General features: G+C 40.3%; 1 protein-coding gene across 5 annotated transcripts in view; it reads left to right on the forward strand.

Annotated features, from left to right (window-relative positions):
- Positions 1 to 26621, forward strand: part of tenm3 (teneurin transmembrane protein 3) — a 284166-nt gene that overhangs the window by 225384 nt on the left and 32161 nt on the right. For 3 of the 5 annotated variants that reach the window (XM_078282759.1, XM_078282760.1, XM_078282762.1), the window contains 13 exons: positions 4385 to 4456; positions 4897 to 5074; positions 6286 to 6306; positions 13686 to 13810; positions 14303 to 14410; positions 15507 to 15661; positions 19264 to 19365; positions 19858 to 20031; positions 22898 to 22957; positions 23496 to 23658; positions 23951 to 24089; positions 24724 to 24829; positions 25960 to 26102. In XM_078282759.1, coding sequence (XP_078138885.1) covers positions 4385 to 4456; positions 4897 to 5074; positions 6286 to 6306; positions 13686 to 13810; positions 14303 to 14410; positions 15507 to 15661; positions 19264 to 19365; positions 19858 to 20031; positions 22898 to 22957; positions 23496 to 23658; positions 23951 to 24089; positions 24724 to 24829; positions 25960 to 26102 — 1546 coding nt within the window. The remainder of the gene's footprint in view (positions 1 to 4384; positions 4457 to 4896; positions 5075 to 6285; positions 6307 to 13685; positions 13811 to 14302; positions 14411 to 15506; positions 15662 to 19263; positions 19366 to 19857; positions 20032 to 22897; positions 22958 to 23495; positions 23659 to 23950; positions 24090 to 24723; positions 24830 to 25959; positions 26103 to 26621) is intronic. The other 2 variants (XM_078282758.1, XM_078282761.1) reach the window with 1 other exon arrangement.

Raw genomic sequence — 26621 nt, forward strand, 5'->3', positions numbered from 1 at the left:
TGTGTGATCCTCAGGGACCCCTGTAGTGAGAGAGAGAGAGAGAGAGAGAGAGAGAGAAACTGCCACATGCTGCAACACACACAAGCACACAAAAAAAGGCTTAGGGCCTTACACGCACACATTATATATATGTATGATGCAACTAACATAGGCACACAAAGACGTGCACATATGCAGATTATTTCATGCGAGGGTGCCAAGCGCACGGCAGGGGGGCAGACACACACGTGCACACACACACATGCACACACATTCTCTCCTCCTTATCAGCATCATTACACCAGACAAGTGAGTCCTCCCATTCCTATTCTCCCACTCCTTCATTCTAACCACAGACAGTCCTAGGTGCGTTTTTTTTTTCAAATTGAAACACAGAGATAGAGTTTCTAAACGGCCACCGCTAACACCGATTGCCGGAGGAGCTATAAGCTAAAATGGGCTTATAACCAGTCTGAAGGGCATTTAGACTGCAGTATATCTATTATATGTAGGCTATTCAAAGCTGAAGCACACGCCTTGCCGCTCTTCAACAGCTTACATTGGTCAGCAGTGAGCGTTTAAGGCCACATGATGTTTTCATCCTCTCCATAAAGTCATTTATGGAGAGGACACTTGCCTCCTTATCCAATCTGTGCAGAAAAAAGGTCTGTAACTTTTTAATTTTAAACCTAGGCCTACATCTAATTAACTGTATGTTACTTTTGGTTTGAATATAGGCCATCATTTTTTTTACATAGCGAGCCAAGCTATCAGTAAACTGATTCTCAAAATGCCTGTTCTCTTTCAAAAAGAGTTGAGTATTGACTCTTATTGATAGAACAGCTCAACTTGGTGATGAAAGAGAGAAGACAGGAATTTCAATTACTGAATACAAACACGTGTTAATTTGTATAAACCGAGTGCCATAATCTAGAAATGCTAATAGTTGAGTGCCTTCTCGTCTTGTGTGGAAACATTTTTTCTTCGTTTCTGGAAAATAGACAAATGGAAATGGAAACTGTCTTGCTAAACAAAGAAGCTGCTTTGATAGGGTCGTCTTTGATATTTCAAAGTTGTTCAATTTCATATTGCATTTCATTTTATACCTGGATTTTTTAGGATCCCATATTAATCTTGGTCGAACCAACTAGAAATGAGTTTCTCCCTGGGGGAGAATCATATCCCCCGATCCCCCCTGGCATTTCTGGAGAAGTGCCCCTTTAAAGATTATTTGTATGCCATTTCTGCTTTATTAGACAGTTCACAGTGTCAAGAGTAACACAGTCTCAGAAAATTTTCTGAAATGAGCACAAACTCTGAAACACACAATACATGTTGTGGACATAAATTATGTGAACATTACGTTCCTCTACCACAAATTGTGACAATAACACAAATTGGACATGCCATTTTCCACCTGTTCATCATGTGAAAAAGTTAGTTTACTCTTAAGTTTAGGCAAGTAAACAACTTTGGTTAAGGTTAGGCTCAAGGTTGGGCAACTAAAACAATTTTAAGGTTAAGGAAGGTTATGGAAAGGCTTTGATCATGGTTAAATAAGACATTAAAGAAGACATTAAAATTTCACTCACAGCGATCTAATTGATATGAAATGGGAAATTTCAGGAGACCAGGCTCGAAAAGATGGGACAGAGGGGATGTAACAAGCAATAAAGGTCCCATGCTGATTTCGAACCCAAGACTTTTTTGACATTTACATGGTAGGCACCCTAGCCAACTGAGCCACTAGGACAGTCCAGAAGGTGCCCTTTTAGAGAATTTTGCCCCTGCCCCTTTCAGAGTCTGCGCATGCCACTGCTCTGCATTATGGCTAACGCTGCAGCATAGATAGATACAGCAAGCTTTCTCTGTTACACACTCATCAGCTCACATTCATCATCCTGTCCTGCAGTGCTCATTTCCATGACAACGACATCACACATCAGTAGCTGCCTTAACGGAGATTACTATGACACACCTAGAAGCAGCATTACATAGGAGACATTTTCAAATAAGGAATATACAGGAAACCACCAACTAAACCAGTATGATCTGCTTGTCAGTAGTGGGATTCAAACCCTCACCTCCATTCAAACAGCAGAAACCCTGGAGCCTGGATAGTTATCACTGTCATTCTGGATGTTTTTGAACCAGGGAAATGAAGTAAATGGTAGCAAACTACTTTCATTCATTGCTAGTAAAGCAGCTGGTCTTATCACAGAGGTTGAGATTTTACACTTTGATGTTCGGAGGTCAACCTACCTTAAGGAGCTGCTAACCCTCAAAGGATTTCAGTAGTCTGGGTTTTAGTGGAGAGTTTTCGTGTCCCATGATGGTCTCAATGCTGTTTCAGAGACCCTGAAACTGGGAAAAACACTGAATCCTTGTAATATTTGGCATAAAAATAGTCAAATTTAAAGACATTGAATAACGGCTCGAAATATCGGCCATCGGCGACTTCAGTCTAAAAATAAGAGTATCAGTATTGGCCTTCAACAACCCATATCGGTCAAACGCTAGTATTGATAGTCACCGCTGCATTTACAGAGACTGTATCATCAGTATGCATTTGTATTCTGGCGTGCTTGTTTCCCGGCTGATACATACACATGGAGTCACTGCACAGGTCCCACTATTTTACTCACCGCCTGCATCCGTTTACTGCTGGGCCTGATCTCATGAAATTTTGTGAAATGAGCACACGGTGTCTTAAACTGCAAATGCTAGCTCTGTGCACAAAAAGTGAGAGAATTGCATTTTCCCCTCCATGGAAGGATTATGCGGAGGAGACCTGACTAGAAACAGGCATTAGCATCGATGGTGGAAAGTAAGGGGTTTCTACTATAAATAAAGTTTAAATTTTTAACATATGATTTTCTTAAAGCCTTTCCCTAACCTTAACCAAATTGTTTTAGTTGCCTAACCTTAACCCTAACCTTAAGCCTCACCTTAAATAAAGTTGTTTACTTGCCAAAAGATAACCAGCAGCTAACCTTTTCATGTTCTTTGCTTGCAGCGGTGTGCATTAGTATTCACCATGTCCGCTCCTGATCTGTGACAAAGAAACAGAGATATTGTAAAGTCATTAAACACTGCCAGCTCTGTGTGATCAAACCATCACAAGGTTGAATTTATCAGAGGGAGGAATCTTTCAAAGTGCCTGTTAATTGCTAATGTGTGTGTGTATGTGTGTGCGTGATAGGCAAATCCTTTTTGGGGTCTTTTTCACAGAAAGTAAGGTGCAAGTATTACTTCTTGATTCGATTTATATTCAAGGATTGTGTGGCTTTTCACAGAATTCAACAAAGCGAAACAGAGAGAGGGGAAATGAAAAATTGTGTGAATTGTACATAAACTCTCTCACACACACACACATTCACACAAAGCATGTTCTCGTACGTGCATGCATACACAAGCAGATGGAAAAACAAAAACAAACACATATCCTGTACAATAGCAACTAAACCATATACTGTATGTATATGTACACGTATACCATATACAGTACATGCGTACATACATGAACATGGACATATGGACACACACACAGACACACACACACATACGCAAACACACACATAAGCCACACTTGCTCAAAGCATTTGTAGGGCCTGGGGGTGTAAATTAGCAGGATATTGAGTAAATGTGTACGGAATTCAGCAATGCCTTGAATTCGTAATTGATCAAAAGAAAGAGCAGGGTGGTGATGGTTTCCCACACATACCCATCCATTCACCGATCCACAATATGCAGTTAATATGCTTTTAATCAGTTTCCAAACTGGTCTTGCTGTTAATGGTGGATATTTTTGGATTGAAGCTGCCGATAACTGACCATTATTTGGCCACTTTCTTACAAAAAAATTGTAAAAAAAAAAGACAAGGATTCAGTGTTTCCCCCAGAATTTTATTCTCGTCAGGGTTGAAAAGCCTCTTAAACAAATGTTATTCATATTTTTTGTATTGAATATTGGCACAAAATTGGCAGTATCAATACAAAAGTATTGGTATTGGCCTTTAAAAAAACCCATGTTAGTTGAACCCTCAATCAAGGTTAAGGTATTCCCAGACAACCAGTGTACTATTGATCAATTCTACAATAAATATGTAATCAATCAAACTGCATCATATCCATCATATCAGAGGTGGACCACACTGACTGGACCAGACCTGATCTGCTAATAAAAGGACAATAGTGGACCCACATATCAGTCTAAACCTAGCGCATTATTGAATGAGAGCTGTGGTCGTAAAATCTCACCTCCAATGTCACTTTACTCACAATCACAACACAGAAGTTAATAGAAAGTATGATTAATCTGGCTGTATTTTCTCTCTCCTGTCTCTGTGCTCTCTCCATCTCTCTCTCTCTCTCTCTCTCTCTCTCTCTGTCTTCTCTCCACAAGGTATCCTGTACAAGGGCAACGGAGAGAACGTCTTTATTTCCCAGCAGCCCCCAGTCATCAGCAGCATTATGGGTAAGGACAGGTTCCAACATTTTGTCTCAACTTGCTTGGCAGCGTTGGACCACTGCTAGAACACAGCTGATAGAGGGAATGTCAAATAATGTAAAAAAAAAAACTTCTGTCATTTTTTCTATTTCATGAAAACAATTTAATGGTTCCATAAGATGTAGGCAATTTTGCTGCAGCGGATGCAGGCCTCAGCAATGCTAGGTAATGCTGGGTAGACCTGATGTTTCTGGATGCTGCTTGCCCACAGAGCGAGGCTCACAGCCTGGCCTTTCCAGTGTTCAAAAAAATGTGAAATCAATAAGGAATCATAGCTTTCACCTGGTCAATCTATTTTGCGGAAAGAGCAGCTGGCCATACCACTATACTGTCAGTGTCATTTTTAATAGCATGCACCTAAAACCCAAAGTAGTACTCCAAATACTCTGCTCTCTGGTGTCTCCCAGGTAACGGGCGTCGCCGCAGCATCTCCTGTCCCAGCTGTAATGGGCAGGCGGAGGGCAACAAGCTGCTGGCCCCCTTGGCTCTGGCCTGCGGAGCAGACGGCAGCATTTTCGTCGGAGACTTCAACTACATAAGGAGGATCTTCCCCTCTGGGAATGTTACCAGCGTCATGGAGCTGAGGTAAGAGGGGAGGGAGGGAGGATGGACTGATCAGGGATTTGAACTTCGTCTGGAGGATACGTCTCCTTGCGTCAATGAGTCCAAGGCCTCATCCAGTGGGTCACGATCCCATTCAAATCAAAGCTTCTCCAAAGCCATTTCATCCAGGGTTCCCTTGAAAACCTTGAGAGTTTGCGGTTTTGAGAAGAATAAAGTAAGGCCTTTTTGAAAATGAATGGACAGTCTTGAAAGTGCTTGACCTTTTGGGCTCTAAGGATCTGTTCGCCACTTTTGGTCGCACAGGTGAAAGTGTGCCGCACGGAGTTCGATTGCAATCGGGAGACCCGTGTTCGATTCCCGGCAGAGACGCTTCCACAAAATTAAATGTCGCGGGGCTGTTAGACTCTTAGTCTTGTAAAATATAGCAAATTCATCTTTGGACCCCTCATTGAAAAGTTCTTGAATGTGATGTCCAAGTGAGTGTGGGAACCCTGTTCGTCTGATTATCCCCACCAGTCCCAATCCCAGTTAAAGTGAGTTTCAGGTGAGTACCAGGGCGAGGACGGACAGCTGGCTCTGTGTCAATTGGCAGGAATCAGTCGGCACTCCTACTTTTTAAACCTATGATTTACTTGGAAGGCTTGAAATGTTGAAATTGGTTTTGAGGTCTGTGAAGGGGTGCTTCAAGGTACAAAGGCAGAGAGGGATGAACGGATGGATAGATTGGAAACTTCAGCTTTCTCGCTACCGTAGTAAACATTGGAGCGCTCTACTGCACCTACTCTTCAGCCAGACTGCTCTGAACACTCATGGGTGACGCTCTGAATAAAAGATAGAAGAACAGAAATTCTGTTAGCGCTCTGAATTTAGAAAAAAAATTGGTTTAGCGCTCTGAATTTAGAAACAATCCGGTGTGCTCTGGTATTCAGTAGTTACTTAAAAACGTAAAAACACTATCTATAAAACATGACTCCACCTTCAACCACCTTCTATGGAAGGCTGAATGGACAGATAAATAAATGGATGGTGGATCATCCCTAACAACTGAATTGTGTGACTGTTTCTTCCTCTCCAGTCTTTCCAGAGAATGTTTCTTCTGCTGTTTTTTGTTGTAATACCTGTCTACTAACTATTTCTCCTCTTCTCTTCTCTTTTCTTCTCTTATCTTATCTTCTGTTCTCTTCTCTTCTCTTCTCTTCTCCCTTGTTTCCCTTGCTTGCGCTGCATTAAAGAAACAAAGATTTCAGACATAGGTAAGAGCGACTAACCCTTTTTTTAACATTAACCCTCTATTCATTCCACTGCCAATTTATGCTGCTTTTCCACCGGAAACCGGTCTTTGTAGTGCTGCCTTCTTTCTCTCCTTATTTTCACTAGAAAAGAAGCACTGTTGCTCATTCCCGGCAGCAACAAGAGCCGAGCGTGTTTTTAGTCGTCAGCTAAAAAGTTAGAAACATGAGAAAACCCCATAGATTTTTAGCAAAAGATTGCAGTGCTTCAAGGAGACACTGAGCACCATCAAACTCTGCCCAAACTAATTTGCACATATGATTACTCCTGTGCCTGCAGTCCAACAGTGTGATAAAGATGCAGACTTGAGCATGCAGCGGAAATGGAGTTAGATAGGAAATGGCAATGGGAAGCACCGTCTGGTCAGGCAGATAGGTGACACGCGACCAGGTAGGCTGCTTTCACACCACATCCTCACAGAAACGGCAAGGCGACTGCTTCATTCTGCTGTCAGCTTTGGCTGCTTATCCGTCAGAAACCTCCGGAGCACAGCCAAAGTAATGAAAATGAGGTACAAATGAGGTAATGATATGTATCTTGTGCACTCAAATTGACCAAAAGAAGGGAGCAAGGTCGCGTGTCCTCGATATAGTAAATTGTGTCCTCAAAATATATATTTTCCCACTCCCAGAGTCCGAAGGAACTAATATTCCGATGCAGCACTGCCTTCTGTCTCTCCTTACTTTGAATAGAGAGGATGCGATGTTGCTCATTACTGGCAGCAACGAGAGCTGAGCGTGTTTTTAGCAGCCAGCGTCAAAACACAAAAAAAAAACATAGATTTCTAGCAAGAGAGAAAGACAACCAGCCCTTACTTCAAGCATCTGCCGAGCCCTTTTAGCTTCAAAACAGGTGCCCAGTGGACACAGTTTTTACTTTCCGCTGTTGACAACTTTGAGTTTTGTGCTTTGATGAAGTACGCAACTGTCTTCATGTTTTAACAGCTTCGTTGTGCATTCATTCATCTAATTTTCACCAGGGCAAGGTTTTGCTGTGTTGATGAGAGCAGAGCAAAGGAAAAACGATGAAAGGACATTTTAATCTCAGATTTCTGTTTTAATGTCAGTTTTTGCCCCCGGTATCAACATTCCGCATCAAAACAATATTGCAATACATACTGTCGGATGCCTCCGAAACAGTCAACTTTTCAGGTTTTGAGAAACACAGGTCAATCGATTTCAAATGGGCAATCGTGTTTTTATGAAATGATGTAACGTGCATGCTTTGGGTTTCACGGGTCGTAAGGTTGTGAAACTTTGCCTACATGATAACGTCAAGTTTCACTTCATGTCTGAAAACATGTAAAATGCATTTTCAATTGCATTTGGAAATTCATTGTCTTTTAATATGACAATTTTCATGCAAAATGTTGTAAAAATTTCAAGTATTCAGTGTTTCAGTGTTTTATACTTCTCAGGGTGGAAAAGCCCTTGAAACAGCACTAAAAGAGAGACACTTACATTACAGTTAGAAAAATGGAAAAATACAAAAAAACAAAAATTGGCCTGAAAATGGAACATTTTAAAGATATTGAATGTTGGCGCAAAATATTGGCAGGAGACAATACAAAATTATCAGCAGCTTCAATACAAAAATATCGGTATCAGCCTTAAAAAAAAAAACCATAATAATAATAATTTAGATTTTTATTAAAAGGACAATATGGACCCCATATATCAGTGTAACTTTAATAGGGAGACTGCCCTAAAAGCCCTATATCTCTATTTCACTGGTTCACTGTAATACAGCGATACTGTCTGACTCTGAGGTATGAACACAGGGGAAGAAAGAGAGAGAGAGAGAGAGAGAGAGAGAGGGGCAAAGACAAAACGAGAGAAACGGGGCGAAATAGCTCTGATTTTCGCTCGTGTTAAAATAAGCCCTCCGTCTCCCTTTTTTTTTTTGCCTCTCTTTTCTATCTGTCTCCCTCTGTCTCGTTCTCTCTCTCTCTCTGTGATCTTGACAAGTGTTCACGCAAAATTGAGCCTATTCTTCCGTTGTCAGCTCAGATGAACAGCCTAGTCATCACTTTAATAGGAGCCCCTAGCAAGGAGAGGAGGAGGAGAGAGGACGAAGAGGAGGGAGAGGGGTGGGATTTGGAGGGGGGGGGGGGTCAGAAATGGAACTTAGAGGTCTTTCTTTTTTCTCTCTCTCTCTTCTCTGTTACCTTTCTCTCTCTTTCTCCGTCCTGCCACTGTGTGCGCCAAAGCAAACGCAAGCATTAAGAACCGATTCAGTTAGCAACCATAGTGTGACAACAACTGGAATAATCAATGGAAAAATGTATCTAGAGACATATGACCTGCATTTCCAACATTACTTTTTCAACATCATTTTCAATGTCCTTGCTGTCTGAAACTGTGACAGGTTTATACATATTTTACTGCAAGTGTGGCACATGCTTTTATCCTCCTATATTTTAGTTTTTCACTACAATACACTACATATTTTTGTCCCTCATGATGAAATCAGGGAAAGGATCCATCTCCTGCTTGTTTGTTTGTTTGTTCGTTCATCCGTTTCTCTGTCACATGTTATCTCAGACACTGCTGATTGGACGAAATGTAAGGAAATTATGCATCTCACCGCTCTCACCCACTTATTATTATTATTATTGTTCTTAAAGCAATATTCCTCTTAGTTTTAACTGAGTTTGTAGTGTTTGAATGAGGCCACGAAAATAGCCTGACAACTTACATTTGAGAAGTTTGTGAACAGATTCAACAACAGATCCCGCTTTTAAGACAAGAAAACAGTAACTGGTCAGTCGTCATTTTGCATTTCTATTCTCGGTTTACACTAAAATTAGTATTTCAAAATAAAAGTAGATCCGGTCTCCCAAACAGGAACTATCTCTCATAAATGGTATTCCTCCGCTATGTTCTCTTCTATCAATAAAAATGCTATTTTGTGAAATGACGTTCTAAAACGTTGGACCAACAGTCAATTGAAAATCACAGTAGCGGGATCTGTTCACCAACATGTTAAATGTCAGTTTTCAGGCTATGTTCATGGCCTCATTCAAATGAATGGGAAGTAAAAATCCGAACCCTATAAAGTCATCCAGCTGCATCTGATCTTGGTGAGTAGTTCATATTTTGGTTTTCATGGCGGTCAAGTGCCGAATAACCCCCATGTTAAAACTAAGTGGAATATTGCTTTAAGTTTGGATTCATCACTTTTCATCATATTTCCCACCAGTGACCATACTGACACCAGAAATTCATTTGGGTATCTATCTACAGCGTCTCAATTAGTGGGAATGGGACGCTGGGCTGATAAGACTGCTGGATTCTTACATTAAAAATCTTAATATAATGTATCAGGATGTGCGACTCTGTCTCCCCCTGTCTTTTCTCCTTTCTCGCTCTCACTCCTTTCTCTCAACTCTCTCTTTTCCTGAAAATGTAGCTTCACCCAGGTTTGAGTGTTTTATTTTCTTCCTCCATATCTCTTAATACACCCACAGAGTAGTTCCCTACCTGGCACTCCATTGCCACTGGCTAGACAAAATGGTTCCATCTTTTTTTTTTTGACTCAGGCAATTGCAGTTTTCAATTAAATGTCACTTTTTTAATTAAAATACAATTTCCTCTCGGGAGGACTAGTTGTGGCATGAAGGTTTTTTATGGAGAGAGTATAGCAAGAGGAATATTTCAGCATTTCGTTTTCGCTTCTTCCTTTTCTTAGCCGTTCCTTCCTTCAGCCCCTCCGTTCTTTCCTCGTTTACTTCCGTTGCTTCTTTCTTTGTTTCGTTCCCTCCTTCCTTCCATCATGACATCGCCCTCCTCTCTGCCTCTGTTCCTTCACTCCTTCGTTCCTGCCTTCATTTTTTCTGCCTTTTTACTCCTTTCCTCCTTTCCTTCCTTTATTCATTCATTCACTTCTTCCGTCTTTCATTTGTTTGTTCCTTCATTCATTCATCCATGCATTCATTTCTCATTTTCTTCCTCCCCCGCGCCTTCCTTCCTTCCTGCTTTCCTTCCTTCATTCATTCATCTTCTCATCATCCTTCCACCTTTCTTTACCTTCTTCCTTCCTTTCTTCATTCCTCATTCATTTACTCGTTCCTCATTTCCTTCCTCCCCTCCTCACTTACTTTGCTTCATGATTCCTCCCCTCCCTCCATTCTTCCTACCAGTGTGCCTTCCTTCCTTCGGTCCTCCTATCCCTCCCTCCTTCCTTCGCTCCTTCTTTCTTCTTCCTGACTTTTGTCCTGTGCATTCCTTCATTCATTCCTCCATGCATTCATTTCTCATTTTCTTGCTCCCTCATTCCTTCCTTCCTTTTTTCCTTTGTCGATCCGTCCTTCCTTCGTTCTTCATTCCTCATCTTCTCATCATCCTTCCATCTTTCTTTACCTTCTCCCTTCCTTTCTTCATTCCTCATTCATTCATTCATTCATTCATTTATTCATTCATTCCTCATTTCATTCCTCTGTTCCTTCCTTCCTCCCTTCAGTTCTTCCTCACATCCTTTGCTTCATCATTTCTCCCCTTCCTCCATTCTTCCTACCAGTGCACCTTCCTTCCTTCAGTCCTCCTATCCATCCCTCCTTCCTTCGCTCCTTCTTTCTTCTTCCCTGCCTTTTGTCCTGTGCATTCCTTCATTAATTCATCCATTTATTTCTCATTTTCTTCCTCCCTTGCTCCTTTCTTTCTTCTTTCCTTCCTTCGCTCCTTCCTTCGTTCTTCAGTCCTCATTCATTCATTCATTACCCATTTCGTTCCTCTCTTCTTTCCTTTCTCCCTTCAATTGTTCCTCACATCCTTTGCTTCATTATTCCTCCCCCTCCCTCCATTCTTCCTACCAGTGTGCCTTCCTTCCTTCCTTCAGTCCTCCTATCCATCCCTCCCTCCTTCCTTCGCTCCTTCTTTTCTTCTTCCCTGCCTTTTGTCCTGTGCATTCCTTCATTCATTCATCCATGCATTCATTTCTCATTTTCTTCCTCCCTCGCTCCTTCCTGCTTTCCTTCCTTCGATCCTTCCTTCCTTCCTTTCTTCATTCCTCATTCATTCATTCATTCATTCATTCATTCCTTATTTCGTTCCTCTCTTCCTTCCTTCCTCCCTTCAGTTGTTCCTCACTTCCTTTGCTTCATCATTCCTCCCCTCCCTTCATTCTTCCTACCAGTGTGCCTTCCTTCCTTCAGTCCTCCTATCCCTTCCTGTGCTCCTTCTTTCTTCCTCCCTGACCTTTGTCCTGTGCATCCCTTCCTCCCCTCATTCATTCCTTCCTCCCATCCTACCTTACTTCTCCTCTTTGTTTTTTTTCTTCCCTTTTGTCCCTCCTCCCTGCTGTCCTTCAACTTCCTGTCCAGTCGTGTCTTTTAATGTGTCCTGGCATGTTCAGATGACCAAGTGGCATCCGTGTGTCACGCATTTCCACAGGGTGTGTTTCTGTATCTGACTGAACACACACACACACACACACCACACATACACACACACACACCTCTAAACTAGGCGTTGTCATCCAAAACGTCCTCACAAGTTGTTGTTTTTTTTGGCATTGGACTTCTGGGCCTCACAAGTAGAGATAAACACACATGCATACACACACACACACACACACACACACAGTCTCTCTGTCTAATTACAGCTGCCTTAATTAACAGTCTGCGATCAGCTGCTGATTATCACCAACCACTGAGACCTATGGCCAGCGGCGTGTGTGTGTATTCATGCTTGTAAATGTGCGTGTGCGTGTGTGTGTGTGTGTGTGTGTGTGTGTGTGTGATGGATGTTACATGACAGTGTGGCAGGCGTCATTAAGAGTGTGTCACAGACGACTGATGGCCCATCGCACCCACTTAGCTCTATTCAGACTGACAGACACACAAGCTTAACACATACACGTGCAAAGGCAGACAGAGAGACACTCACTCACACTCTCTATCACTTATACACTTAATGCCCAAAGACAGCATAGAGACACACACATACACACATTCAGAAATAGCAACATACTCTCACCCTGTCTGTCTCTCTCTCTCTCCTTGAGTCTGTCTCTCACTCACACACACACACACACACACACACACACACACACACACGCACACCAACCACTGGTACTCCACAGGCAGTAAATTAACGCCTGTTTCTTGGGATCCACATCGTCGACCTTCCCTCATTAGTTCTTTATTATCAGCAGCTGTAGAAATTCTCATTCTCATTTCCCTAGTGTGTTATGATGCTGGTACAAAATGGTAAATCCACCTAAGTGGTGAGGTTTTGATTCTCAACCTACAACCAATTATGCTAATATACTGAGTTTTTGGTACATTGGTCAACTTAAGTTATTAAGTGATGAGAACGTAGACACCAAAATTATCCATGTCTCAGTAGATCATTGGCTCTGGTGCTCCATGCTAACACTTTAGCATATACCATGTTGAGTGATAGTAGGCTCCATGCTAACACTTTAGCATACACCATGTTGAGTGATAGTAGGCTCCATGCTAACACTTTAGCGTACACTATGTTGAGTGATAATAGGCTCCATGATAACACTTCAGCATACACTATGTTGAGTGATAGTAGGCTCCATGCTAACAGTTTAGCATGAACTATGTTGAGTGATAGTAGGCTCCATGCTAACACTTTACTATACTTGAGAGTAGGCCCCAAGCTAACACTTAAGCATAGCTATGTTGAGTGATAATAGGCTCCATGCTAATAATTTAGCATACACTATGTTGAGTGATAATAGGCCACTAGCATTATCCAAGGTAAGACTGATCTTTTATTAATGAAAAGTTGTTTTGTTGTTGTGTTTCATACATTTTTAAAATATAGCTGATGTAGTCAGGTTTATTTTTGGAAATATTTCAGGTGAGCAACCACATATTCATCCACTGTGCAGTGATTTATAGTTGTTCACAGTCTCCCATCGCCCACCACCTTCTCTTCCTATGGAAACAAGGAAAGTAGGCTACGGAAAGCTACATAAACCACCAGAATTAGGCACATATTTCAATCATATTACTTACTATTTAGTTTTAGAGCTGCTACAAGTTATAATTTTGTCTACTATCATTTCACATGCTGTATGCTAACATGTTAACATGAATCCTACTATCTCTCAACATAGTGTATGTTAAAGTGCTAGCATGGCACCTACTATCATTAAACATAGTTTATGCTAAAGTGTTAGCATGGAGAATCGGACTACCAATCTACCAGGGACACATGGATGATTTTGGTGTCCATGTTGTAAATTGACCAACGGGGCAAGCTACCAAAAACTTGGTTCATTCCTTTAAATACTGTGGAATATTTCATCCAATTTTCTCTGTCTGTTACCCCCCCCCCCCTTGTTATCCCACCACTTATCTCCACAGTAACAACCCCGCCCACCGTTACTACCTGGCCACTGACCCAGTTACCGGACAGCTCTATGTGTCGGACACCAACTCACGCCGAATCTACCGACCCAAGATGCTGAGCGGCGCTCGTGAGCTCATCGGTAAACTTGCACTTCATTTCCCCAGTGTGTTGCCATGCTGGTAGAAACCAACCAACCAACAACCAGTTATTACAATTGTTAGATGGATTATTAGAAATTATTAGAAAATGAATTTTAGTTAGTACCAATTTAATAGTAATACAGAATAGATGGGGAACTGTTACCATGGTTACCACCTTAGTACTAATACATGGTAGATGCAGGATGGGGACTGTTACCATGGCCACAACTATAGTACTAATGCAAGATAGATACAGGATGGGTGACTGATACCATGGCTAGCGCTGTATCACTGATAGATGCAGGGTTGGGGGACTGTTACCATGGCTACCACTGTTGTACTAATGCATAATAGATACAGGATGGTATCCATGGTAGCCATGGCTACCATTGTAGGACTAATACAGGGTAGATCAAGGATAGGGAACTTCTCAAATACATGCTTAATGTGTGTGTGTGTGTGTGTGTGTGTGTGTGTGTGTGTGTGTGTAGGTAACGGGGAGGTAGTGGCTGGTACAGGTGAACAGTGCCCTCCGTTTGATGAAGCTCGATGTGGAGATGGAAGAAAAGCTACCGAGGCACAGCTGCTGGGACCTAAAGGTGCACACACACACTCACATACACACACACACAAACAGAGGAAGGAGATTAGAAAAGAGATTGAGAGACAGAGGGGAAGAGAAAGACCACCCTCCAATAAAGAGTGTAGGAAGTTTTTATTTAAGCCCCTCTCAAACCATAGTAACAGTCTGCCTTGCTTTCTTTTCCTCCATCCGGATGTAAAGAGAATGCTTAAGACTTAATTCAGATGGAATTAACACACGCACACACACACACACACACACACACACACACACACACACACACACACACACACACACAACTCCAGTAAGCTTTTGTACCCTCTCCAATATACTTCTGGACTCTCTCTTTCTCTCCATTCATTAATCCCCCCTTCCGTCTCCTTCTCTCTCCCTTATTTCCACCTCCCTCCCTTTCTAACGTCTGTCTCTTGGCTTAAAATGGCATGGTGCAGCCAAAATGTTACACTCCTTCCACAACTTTGTGTAGTCCAGTCATTATGATCAGTGGTTTTGGTTGACATCTTTCTATAGTCCAGCCATGATTAGTGGTTTTGGTTAACATCTTTCTATAGTCCCATTATGATTAGAGGTTTTCGTTGACATCTTTCTATAGTTCAGCCATTATGATAAGCAAAATACAGCTCTGTTTTAAGTTTGTATTTACAAATATTATGAATACAATATTATGAATAGAATGCTTTATTAGCTTCAAAATCCACGTATAATACATGCTTAGCTGTCACATAGATAGTATGTCACATAGTTGCATATATCTCAATATTTTGATCATTTTATCATTTTTCACTTTTTCGTGCAGCAGATATTTCATATTTGTGGTATATTTTCATGTTGTACATATTTTTGATTCATTTTTTCTTTGTGTCAGTATCATACTTGTGTCATGCTTTTCATTCATACATTCCTACTTAACACATTCTAGTGCTCAAATTGTTGATTTATGTTTAAATACTGCATTTGCTAAGTTGTTATTTATATTCTATTTTTTCTGCACTGTATCCTTACTATCTGCAGCTTAGAGTTGCTCCACTGACAATGAATGGCAAAACCATGTATTGAATTATGTGTGCGTCCTTTCTCTCTATTCCACACAGGTATTGCAGTCGATAAGAACGGCTTGATCTACTTTGTGGACGGCACCATGATCAGAAAAGTGGATCGCAATGGAATCATTTCTACAGTTCTAGGCAGCAACGATCTCACCTCTGCACGACCTCTGACCTGCGACACTAGCATGCACATAAGACAGGTAACACACACATATACATAAGGGTGGAAGGAGTACCAAATACAACTGGTCAAGTAGAGATACTCTTAACTTTTACTTGAGTAGAAGTCAAATTACTGGTGTGGAAATCTGCTTGAGTTAAGTAAAAAGTAGCTCATTTAGACTCTTACAAAGGATTTGTCATATGTTAATAACAACACGTGTTAAAATGTAAAAGTATATGTTGTCCCAAAGAAGACACACAAATGTGTTACAAATGACACATCCTTTGTAAGAGTGTAAAACATACCTAGAGTAAAAGTTACTGAGTCACCTTAAAAAACAAACATTGTTTCTTAATCCTAATGAATGAATACACTAATGATTTGATATGACCATGATCACAGCACTTTGATCGAGTGATTACAGTTGTACTGTAATCACTGATATACTGTATGTATATACACATATACAATTTTTTTTTTTTGCAGCAGCAGCAGAGAGCTGTGATGATGAGCATATCCAATATCCAAAATGAGTGTTTTTTTTTCATATTAAAGACATAACCTGCCAAAAAAAAGAAGACATTTTTACATTTCATCTTTCCCATGCAATGTAAATTGGACAAGAGCATAGAGAGTTCAAACTAGGTTATTTTAAAGGTGCTACGTGCAAAATTTGTAATCATCAAGGTGTCATTGCCAAATTGATTCTGATTCCTTGGTATAATTATCGTAAACAAATGAGACCATGGTGGAGACGATCGGTAGCTTCTATCTCACACAATTGTTAGTGCTGGTGTTTTTTCAAATTAAAACCACATTTCCCATAAAGCCTGTTGCTTCCTGTCCCCCCCTCCCCCTCCCTGAAGAGGATCAACATGTTGGAAGTGGCCTTTCACTCCTTCCACCATCTGCTGCCAGAAACTCTGAAAGCTTTAGCTCTGTTTGCTCTGGAAGAACAGCGTCCTCTTCCTGTTTTGTGCCGTAAAGCGATTCAACAGAATGTAAATGTAATTCTTTACTTCCACCCTTGCATATAGCTAAACACCAACAGCAAGGGAGGAGGACAGGGAGGAAAAGCAATAATCAAACAAACGCAGAACAATAGAAAGATGGAGAGAGGAGGAAAGCGGCAGAGAACGAAAGGACTGAGAGAGAGAGAAAGATAGAGGAGTTATTCAGGGAAGAAACGACTCTGTGTGTTCCAGAGAAAGAGGGAGAGAGATGTACTTGCATTTTTACACTTTATTTTCAGAGTGAGAAAGTACAACCTTACATACTAAAATTGTGTGTGTGTACTGTATGTGTGAACTAAGAGGCACAGTCAGGCACTCAGAATGGACAGAATGACACACGCGCACACACACACACACACACACAGAAGAAGCTCTGTTTCATCTACCAACCTAAAGATCTAACACCTGAATTATACATGCCACAAAGTGCCTGTGTGCCTTCACATGTATGTGTATGTGTGGATGCTTTTTTTTTTTTTTTTTTAATTTACACTTAGTATTTTATTGGTGTATATATGAATGTATAATTGATTTCAATGACTTATAATTGCTCGACTTGTCAGCCTAATGTCACTGGTAACATTACTCCCCATAGATTGCACCAATGGTTCATTATACGTATCACATATTCAGGGTTTTATCAGGGTATTATAGAAGTAACTATAATTTAATTTATTTGCTTAAAGGTCCAATATTATAGGATTTTTTCTCAGTTATATATACTGTATATATCAAAGACGTTTAATGAAGACTGTTAAAATTTGGCTTTAAGTGGTTAAATTTAAAGTTATTGCGTTTTCTACAGACAGTCTCAGACTAACTCCAGTCAACGCATCACAACTGGCCTCCAATCAGCAGGTTTACCTCATTCGAATTAGAGGAGCCGCTGCTGTCGGCCAATCAGGGTCCAGCATTGTGACGACTTACTCTTCAAATTCATTCAGTTCAACGAATTCAATTCAACTTTTAGCTAAACTACATGTATTTGTATATTACTCTTATCCTGAGCCAGAGTATATTTGAAAACAAAATCAGGCAAAATGAATCATATGGGATCTTTAAATCAAATAAACAGAGTAGGCAGGATTCAGTCAGGATTGTTGCAGTTTGTTTGTTTGATTGTTACCAAATCCCTACAGAGAGTTTTATTTTCCTTTCCTTTTAGAACAAGGCAACACGTCGCCCCTTGTAAATAATGTAGTCTCCCTTCGGGCCAGTCACCTTGTTTTGACCTGTGATCGCAGCGCAGTTGCGAGACGCGCCATTCCCCCATGCTTCATCAACATCTAGTCAGCGGCGTGTGACATGTCACAGAGGCACGAACAGGGACCGACCCATAGTCCCTCTACAACAAAACTATCTTAAGTCATTGGTTCGCACAGAGTGGACAGTTTTCATCTAGTTTTACAATTGCCCCCCTCAGTCCTCAGCTTCTGATCTAGTTTCATGTGGTTTTCTTTTAGCAGACAGGGCCACTCATACGTTTTATGACCCAGTCGAAATGGCCGTCAGTGTCATAAGTTGTTCTGAACTCTGAAGTTTTCCCTGTCTCTTCTTCGCTGTGCTGGCTGACTTCTCTCCTCACTTTGGACCAAGAGTGGGCTGCGCTCTTGAACACCAACATTCTGAAAGTTTTCACCCAGTCACATAGTTTTCTTTTTAGGTTATTTTTAAACCGTTTTACTTCATCAGGGAAGTGCCATATTAGGCCGTGGGCACTATAATTCTTGTAATGTGAAGTTTGCAAGTGAACTAAAGAGGTCACTCAGACAAAGTTGGCAGAACTCAACCAGCAATTTTTCAATACTACCACATACAGTATAGTTTTATTCAATATTTCCTATTGATTCTGTAAAGCAACCAAATTGTAACATGTTTTATTACACAGCTTTGTTGAATACTCTATTCTGATCAGCCAGTGAAGCCATTTTGAGGTCTGTTATTTCTGAATAACATACCGCTGTCTCACATCTAATCATATCACTCTGCAATTTTGTTGACTTCTAATCAAATTAAATGACGTCGCCCCTTGGTTACTGCAGACTCCTGCTGGACTAGTCTTTTGGTGGAAGCTTGTAAATTATCTTAGCTTGCAGTGAAATCATTTTAAATCAATACTTTGTGTGAAATGATGTCTTTAGTAAGTAGCTGTGCAAGCGGGATCGCGTCAGGGTCTTATTTCTAGATGGTCATGGAATTCCTGGAATACCACAGAATTTTGAGAAGTGTATCCCAGACAGGGAAAGTCAGGGAATTTGATACATTTTCTGGGGAAGTCAGGGAATATCAGGGAATTTTATAAATTGGCCAATTTCCAGGTATATAGCAGAATGTATTTTCCAACATGTTTCACACATTCAGTACATTAGATGGTTTTCAGCTCAACTGGAGCGGAAACCAGACTGAAAAACGGCATTAAGAAACCAGGAAGGAAGAACATTTTTAGATCATGGAAGTGCTCGGACGTAGTTATGGAAAGTCTTGGAATTGTCATGGAATTTTACATCAGAGCAACCGTTGAGCTCTAAATCTAAAATTGTGATCTTTTGTTACTTCATTCAGGGTTGGTTGTGACTGGTGTCAAGTGAAAATTGTTCTCTCTTCCGTCTGTTATCTCTCCATCCAGGTTCGTTTGGAGTGGCCTACAGATCTAGCCATCAACCCGATGGACAACTCCATCTATGTGCTGGACAACAACGTCGTGCTGCAGATCACTGAAAACAGACAGGTAAAATCCACTACATACACACTACCAACAATGCACAGAGAAATACTGAATGCTGTACTGGTAATGACTCCGTCTACTGTATGTGATAGACAATAATATTGCGCCGCAGATCAGACATCAGAAAATATACTGTTCCAAACGTCTGTAGAGTCGTAAAAGTTTGTATAATGGTGGGTTTACCAATGCATTTCCAGAAAACAGACTGTACCAAACCTCTGTAGAGTTGTATAAATGTGTTTAGTGTTAGGTTTTCCCATGTATTTTCAGAAAACAGACTGTACCAAACCTCTGTAGAGTTGTATAAGCTTGAATAGTGGCAGGTATATCTAGATCAATAGTAGCAGGCATCAGTAATTCGCTGCTGCAGATGCTGCTCGTTTGGGACTTTCACAGAATCATTTTCAGGTCGCACCAGAGAGCCAAATCAATATGTTAATAACATCTCTGTGTGTGTGTGTGTGTGTGTGTGTGTGTGTGCGTGTGCGCATTCAGGTTCGTATCGTGGCGGGTCGTCCCATGCACTGCCAGGTGCCTGGTATAGAATATACCATGGGGAAGAGAGCGGTCCAAACCATGCTAGAGGGAGCTACAGCCATCGCCTTGTCCTACAGCGGTGTCCTCTACATCGCAGAGACCGACGAGAAGAAGATCCACCGCATTCGACAGGTGGGGCTTCAAGAGACATATCGTCCCAGTTACCGCATATACGACTTTCCAACCAGGGAGTACCATTTGAACGTCCCGGAGAAGTCGGGGATATCAGCATTTTAGATGGCTGTACAGTTGTGACGTAGCTGTTTTGCCCTCAAATTACACTAAAAGCTTTGTGTTGCATTGCTGTCAAGCCCGGCGTCAATGTGTCATTGTAGCTGCTCCACAGAGCACTTTTATTTTGAAAGAGCAGCAGAGGGGGAAAAGCATATTCAACACCCAGATGTACAGCCAGACACTGGTGGGGTAGGTTACAATGATCTACTTTTTGTCTGTTTCTTTGAAAAATGTTAAGTACTTTGTTACTTTGCTTAAAAATTTTAATGAAAATTTAAATTTTTCAAAGTTTAAATTTAAAATGAACACTGTAGCCTATGTGGAGTGCCATTTATTTTCGAATTTTTTACTTGACTCGGTTCACCAGAAAACAACCGATATCAACTTTATCTCTCATTACTTCACCGCACTATATGAGGATGAACACACGCGCCATCGAGAATTAAACAACAACACCAACACAACAGCTTGGGAATTAGCCAATATGGCCGACAACAACATGGTTTTGCCTGTCGCCAAGATAACTGCTTATTTAGCCTTTCCTCCTCATTCTCACAGGTGCTGTTAACAGCTTTGTAGATTTTTTTTGAAAGAAATGTGCAGCCAGACATAAATCAGATGCTTCATTACCTCGATGTTTGTTTTTATTTCCGACCAAAGAGCAAATAAATGCATGCAAGTCTGGTGTTTGACTTCACAACTCAGAGAAAAGTACATCCTCATGAATGCAACAATACACTCTAGGTATACTCACTTTTGCCATTTTTAACACGAAACGTCAATACATTTTCACCAGCAATACAAGAGTGGAGTTTACTTGAGATTTTGTGCGAGGCTTTGAAGTCATTCTCTCCCGTTGACACCTGCACAAAAATAAGAATAGCCGTACAAAGGACTAGTCTCACACTCTTTATTGGGTTTTCCCATTAAATCCACTTCAGACATGAAGGGCAGATGGAGATGAGGGGGAGGAGACGGGCTGAAGAAGGAGTTTGAAGTCTTGAGACTGAGGCATACATTGTGCAAAACTCACTCACCGCTAGGAAGGTGTGAATATTTTGTGCACCGAGATTATGTTTTAATGTGTTACCACTGGGAACCGTCCAATCAGCATGCTAAGCACCGAGTCAATTCCCCCTCTTGACCCGCAGTCACTTGACAACTCTGCTTGAACTGCGTAACAATGAGAGTGGATGGGCAACAGAAATCAGCTTAAAATAAATACAACTGCTTGCACTTTTAGTTTTTAGTTTACTTTTATTTTTTCCAGTCAATTATACACAATAACAACAAATACAGTTATGAAAGTGGTTTAAATAATACTAAATCATTATATCAAAAATAAAACAAAATCAAACATTATATTGTCTGTCTGGAAAAAAAAGGTGTAGGCTGAAGCCTAAGCTTATTTTGCCTACCCTTAATACTTAACAAGTATTGCTCTACCCAAAATAGCTGTGAAACAAAACACACACAAAAAATATAATAAAAAAAAGAAATAAAATAAATTTACTAGAGAAACACAACAGCATAAAACAGAAACAGATAAACAAAACAAAGACAGTTCGTAATTGTCATTCATTTCTCAGTGTTGGTCACAGCTTTTGTATCTTTCAAATGTAATGTTTTTGAACATTTTCTTAAACTTACACATATTACTACATTCTTTTAATTCATTATTACAACTATTCCCTTTAACTGTCATACATAAATTTTTCACATTTGTCCTTACCCTCATTTTTTCAAACATATAATTTCCCCTGAATGGATACCTGCTCTCCCTCATTGAAAACAACCCTTGGATACAGTCAGGAAGTGTTCTATCTTTTACACTAGACCTCACATTTGCTGCTGAGACAAAGATTTATGGAAGTTGAGAAGTAACATAAATCAATTGAAATAATGAAATAGAATTGCAATCAGTTCCCATATATGAGAGGATAATGGACAACAAAATTCAAATTAAAATGAAATAATCCAATTTTCATTTTCATGTTGGAAAATGCATTATTACTGCCAAAACGAAAATGAAAACTCCATTGACATTTAGTTGTCAATGGCAGTAATAATGCATCTTCCAACATGTAAATGAACATGAAAATTATTATTTCATTTTAATTTTAATTTTGTCATACATTATGCTCATATATATGAGATATATATATATGTAAGATCTGTTTGAAAATCAAAAGATAGACTGTATTGGTCATGGTGTAGAACAGGGATTCTGAAACATTTTTACGTCAAAGATACAAATAGACACAAATCATATTGATCATATTTCATCCCAGGGACCTATATAGGAATATTTTGGTTGTTGATTTAGTATTGAATTGTAGAACTGCATTGTTCCACCCTAAAAGTGATGACAGTGAAACCTAGGATTACAAACGGCATTGTTGTAGATTCTATAATCAGGATAATTTGTAGTAAATTCGATTACGGTGATATTAAACTATGCCTCATTTTACTTAAGACCCCTGGAACTCCCTCAAGGACCCCTGGAAGTCCACAGACCCCACTTAAAGGACCCTTGGTGTATAATATGACATAATATGATATAAGTGATTAGTATTAGTATATAGATAAGTGAAGAGTATAATTGCCTGGTCCTGGTTTGTCTTCTCTGGTCTAGACTGAGGCGGTCTTGAACTACAGCCTTGCCCATCAGCAAGGCATTAACAAGGTCATGAACAGGTTGTACTTTCCTTTACAATGTTTTCATTCATTTTTACCTTTCTCTCTTCGGTTATTACCCCGCTAGGTGTCGACAGATGGGGAAATCACACATCTAGCTGGAACGCTATCTGACTGTGACTGCAAGGTACCGCACCCCAACCACATCACATACAATGTCATAGTTTGGATTGCCATTGCTTCACACAGAAAAGTGCTATTTTCAGTCATAGAATAGAATAGAATAGAATAGAATGGGACAGTGGTTCTCAATCCGTACTGCAGGTTTGAATCATTATATCATGTTTACTAATTATCATTTCACGGTTAACTAACAACTAATTGATGATTACCTTTAATTATATTTGATTATCAATTTGTCAGTCATTTGTTATTATTCAAGCACTTTTGACTTGCTAATTAAATATTAACAAATGAAATAGTTTTTTTAAAGCATACTGTAAATAAGCATTATGCTAGCCCCTATTATAAAGTCTTCATAATCATTTAATGGTTAACTAATAACTAGTTGATGATTAGTTAATTTCCTGCAGTGTTTACTAATGAATTGTAAATTACACATTACATTATTTAATCATTAATTGATGACATCTCTACCTCCTTTTCTTTCTTTTTTTTTTGTGTTTCCATTCATCTCCCAATCCCTCCCTCCCTCTGTCCTGCAGAATGATGCCAACTGCGACTGCTACCAAACAGGAGACGGTTACGCCAAAGACGCCAGGCTCAACTGTCCTTCTTCTTTGGTGGTGTCTCCGGACGGGACGCTGTATGTTGCCGATCTGGGAAACATCAGGATACGAGCCGTACGACGCAACCAACCACCTACTGGTATGTGTATATATTCTGTAGTCATTACTCTGTCATTTGTGTTATATCAACCCCATATATCACCAAACCAATTGATCAGTCTAACCCTAGCTTTAACGGTTTATAGTCATGCAAAAAAAAGTATGATAAAAAAAAAAATGTAATTGTAGAAAGCATTGAAAAGCCTGTAGGAGTATATCAGCTATTTGTATTAACAATTTTGCATCAATGGCAGTTGACTGTACCCCTCTCTCCCTCTCTCTCTCTCTCTCTCTCTCTCTCTCTCTCTCTCACTGTCTCTATGTCTCTCTAGGTTCTCTGTCTTCAGGTCCCAGCTCCTATGAAGTGGCTTCTCCAGCCTCTCAGGAGCTCTATGTGTTTGATGCCAATGGGACTCACCAGTTCACCATGTCACTCGTCACTGGAGACTATAAATACAACTTTAGCTACAGGTTGGTGTGTGTGGGAATTTACGAAGGGTTTCGTTCAGAACACTATCTATACTCTCTTTTTTTTTTTTTTTTTTCATGAAATTCATCTGTATGGAAGAGAATTAGGACCACATGAAAAATTTGAAATTTGAAAGTCATAATTCTGACATTCTGCAAATAAAGTCAGAATTCTGAGAATGAAGTCAGAATTCTAAGTTTAAAGTCAGAATTCTGAGATTAAAGTCAGAATTCTGAGTTTAAAGTCAGAATTCTGAGAATAAAGTCAGAATTCTGAGTTTAAAGTCAGAATTCTGAGATTGCAGTCACATATGGCCCTAATCCTCTTCCCGTACATATTCCGTCAGTATTTCAAGAATGAAGATGATTCTATTTGCAACACGTCTATTTTGTAAGCACAGGTTTTCAGAGAACTTCAATACATTTAATAGTAACCCATAAAGTATTTTACTCACGAGTCAGTTTGTGTGTCAGTTTGTCTCATTATGGAATGAAATTCATAATCATGTGCTTTCTTCTTTCTTTGTTTTCTGTTCCCTGCCGCTCATTAATCACTTCATTCTGCCTCTGTTTTTTTCTACGACTTTCTACGATTTTCGTCTCATCCCTTTCCCTCCCTCCGTCCCATCACTCTCAGTAATGAAGAGGACGTAACCGCGGTGACAGACAGCAGTGGAAACACCCTCCGTATCCGTAGAGACACCAATAGGATGCCCGTACGTGTGGTTGCTCCTGACAACCAGGTGAGATGAGCCGTCTTTTTTTTTTTTTTTAGACTAATTGACAGAATGAGCATTCATATTCAGACATTTGTTTTAACAAGGGTTCAACCGATATGGGTTTTTGAAGGCCAATACTAAAATTTTGCATCACTATTCAGTGTCTTTAAATACAGCATATTTTCATCGCAAAACATTCCCAAAAGGTATTCAGTGTTTCCACCAGAATTTAAACCAGATTAAGCCTCTGAAACAGCATTTAGACCTCAGGACACACGAAAAACTGAGTGACTCTTGATATTTTTGTGGCCAGAGGCGTGTAGCGCACCTTAGGAGGAATACATTATCAGTGGGTGTGGTAGTCAAATCAATCAGCTCTTCTCACTCCCTTTAAAAGCAGTGCCTCCCCCCCAGGCGGTACTGACAGTTTCATTATGGAGAGGAGAGTCCAGTCCGGCTTCTCCCAAGAAGAAACTGATGTTGTCTGGGCATCCCTTTTCTTCTTGTCTCCAAGTTGTCTTTAAGTTGAATTCACGTTTCTGGAGATACTGAAAACTTGGTCACCATGTTTTCCGTGCGTAATGATATCTTTATTTTGGAAGACAATGATTCACTCAGCAACCACATTTGCTACAACTAACTTTCATTATTATTTTGTTTTATTTTATTTTTAATAATTATCACTTCAGTTGACAACTGAAACGCACATTAGAAAAAAATAGAACAGAACACATTTGCACCTTGCGCCTTGCGTCGTTGACCCGTTCCGAGCAGGCAGGCGGCGTAAGCAAAAATCCCGGTCATCTCTGACAGCAAGATTGCACTGCGCTGCTGGATTGCCGCTGACACACCCCCTACTGCATCTCTCCCCCCACTTCAGCGCACTTAAGTTCACAGCGAGTCACCACAATACCAAACGGGTGCAGGCAAGGAAAAAACCTTTCTGCGCCAGCGCAAAGTCACTGCGCTTGATCTGATCTGATCAAGTCAAAATCAGATCAAGTCAAAAAATATTGGTATCAGTATCAGCCTTCAAAAACCCCTATCACTCTAACCCTATGTCTTACCATTAGTACTGACAGAGTCTGAACATGCTAACCGTGTGTGTGTGTGTGTGTGTGTGTGTGTGTGTGTGTGTGTGTGTGTGTGTGTAGGTCATTTGGCTGACCATTGGGACTAACGGAGGTCTGAAGACGCTCACAGCCCAGGGTCAGGAGTTGGTGTTATTTAGTTACCATGGTAACAGCGGTCTGCTGGCTACTAAGAGCATCCAGATAGGCTGGACTACCTTCTATGAGTGAGTACCACGACTGTATTTACATTGGAGTGCTTGTGTGGATTTGTGTTGCCGCTAAAAGCCTCTCTGAAACTACTTTCTATACTAACAAACACAGGCACACAGAATAAAAAGCCTTGTCCACTTGCACTATTTGAATCCCTATGTGGCTAATTGAGTTGGTGGATTCAAATACACCTTTTTAAAATGTGTTCATACATTAATTCATGCCTGAGCACTTTATCTACATTAAACTGCACATCCAGAATTTGAATAATGAATGCCCTGCAAATGTATTGTGTTATTCAATCTTCAGTATTTCTGTTCAAATCAGTTTGAAGTGCTTTATCGGCATGAAAGTTGATAACTATTGCAAAAATGTCTAACTAAACGGTAATTCAGTATAATATGCTACATTGTGTGAGAGAAACATATAGTTTGACAGCAGTGGCTTGTCTTTCAAAAGCTGAGATATATTCAATGAGCCAAAGAGCTACATGTTAAAGCCTATTAGTCATAAAAGGCCTTAACTGGAAAGAG

Source organism: Centroberyx gerrardi, chromosome 3, assembly GCF_048128805.1.
Source record: "Centroberyx gerrardi isolate f3 chromosome 3, fCenGer3.hap1.cur.20231027, whole genome shotgun sequence".
NCBI classification, from domain to species: Eukaryota; Metazoa; Chordata; class Actinopteri; order Beryciformes; family Berycidae; genus Centroberyx; species Centroberyx gerrardi.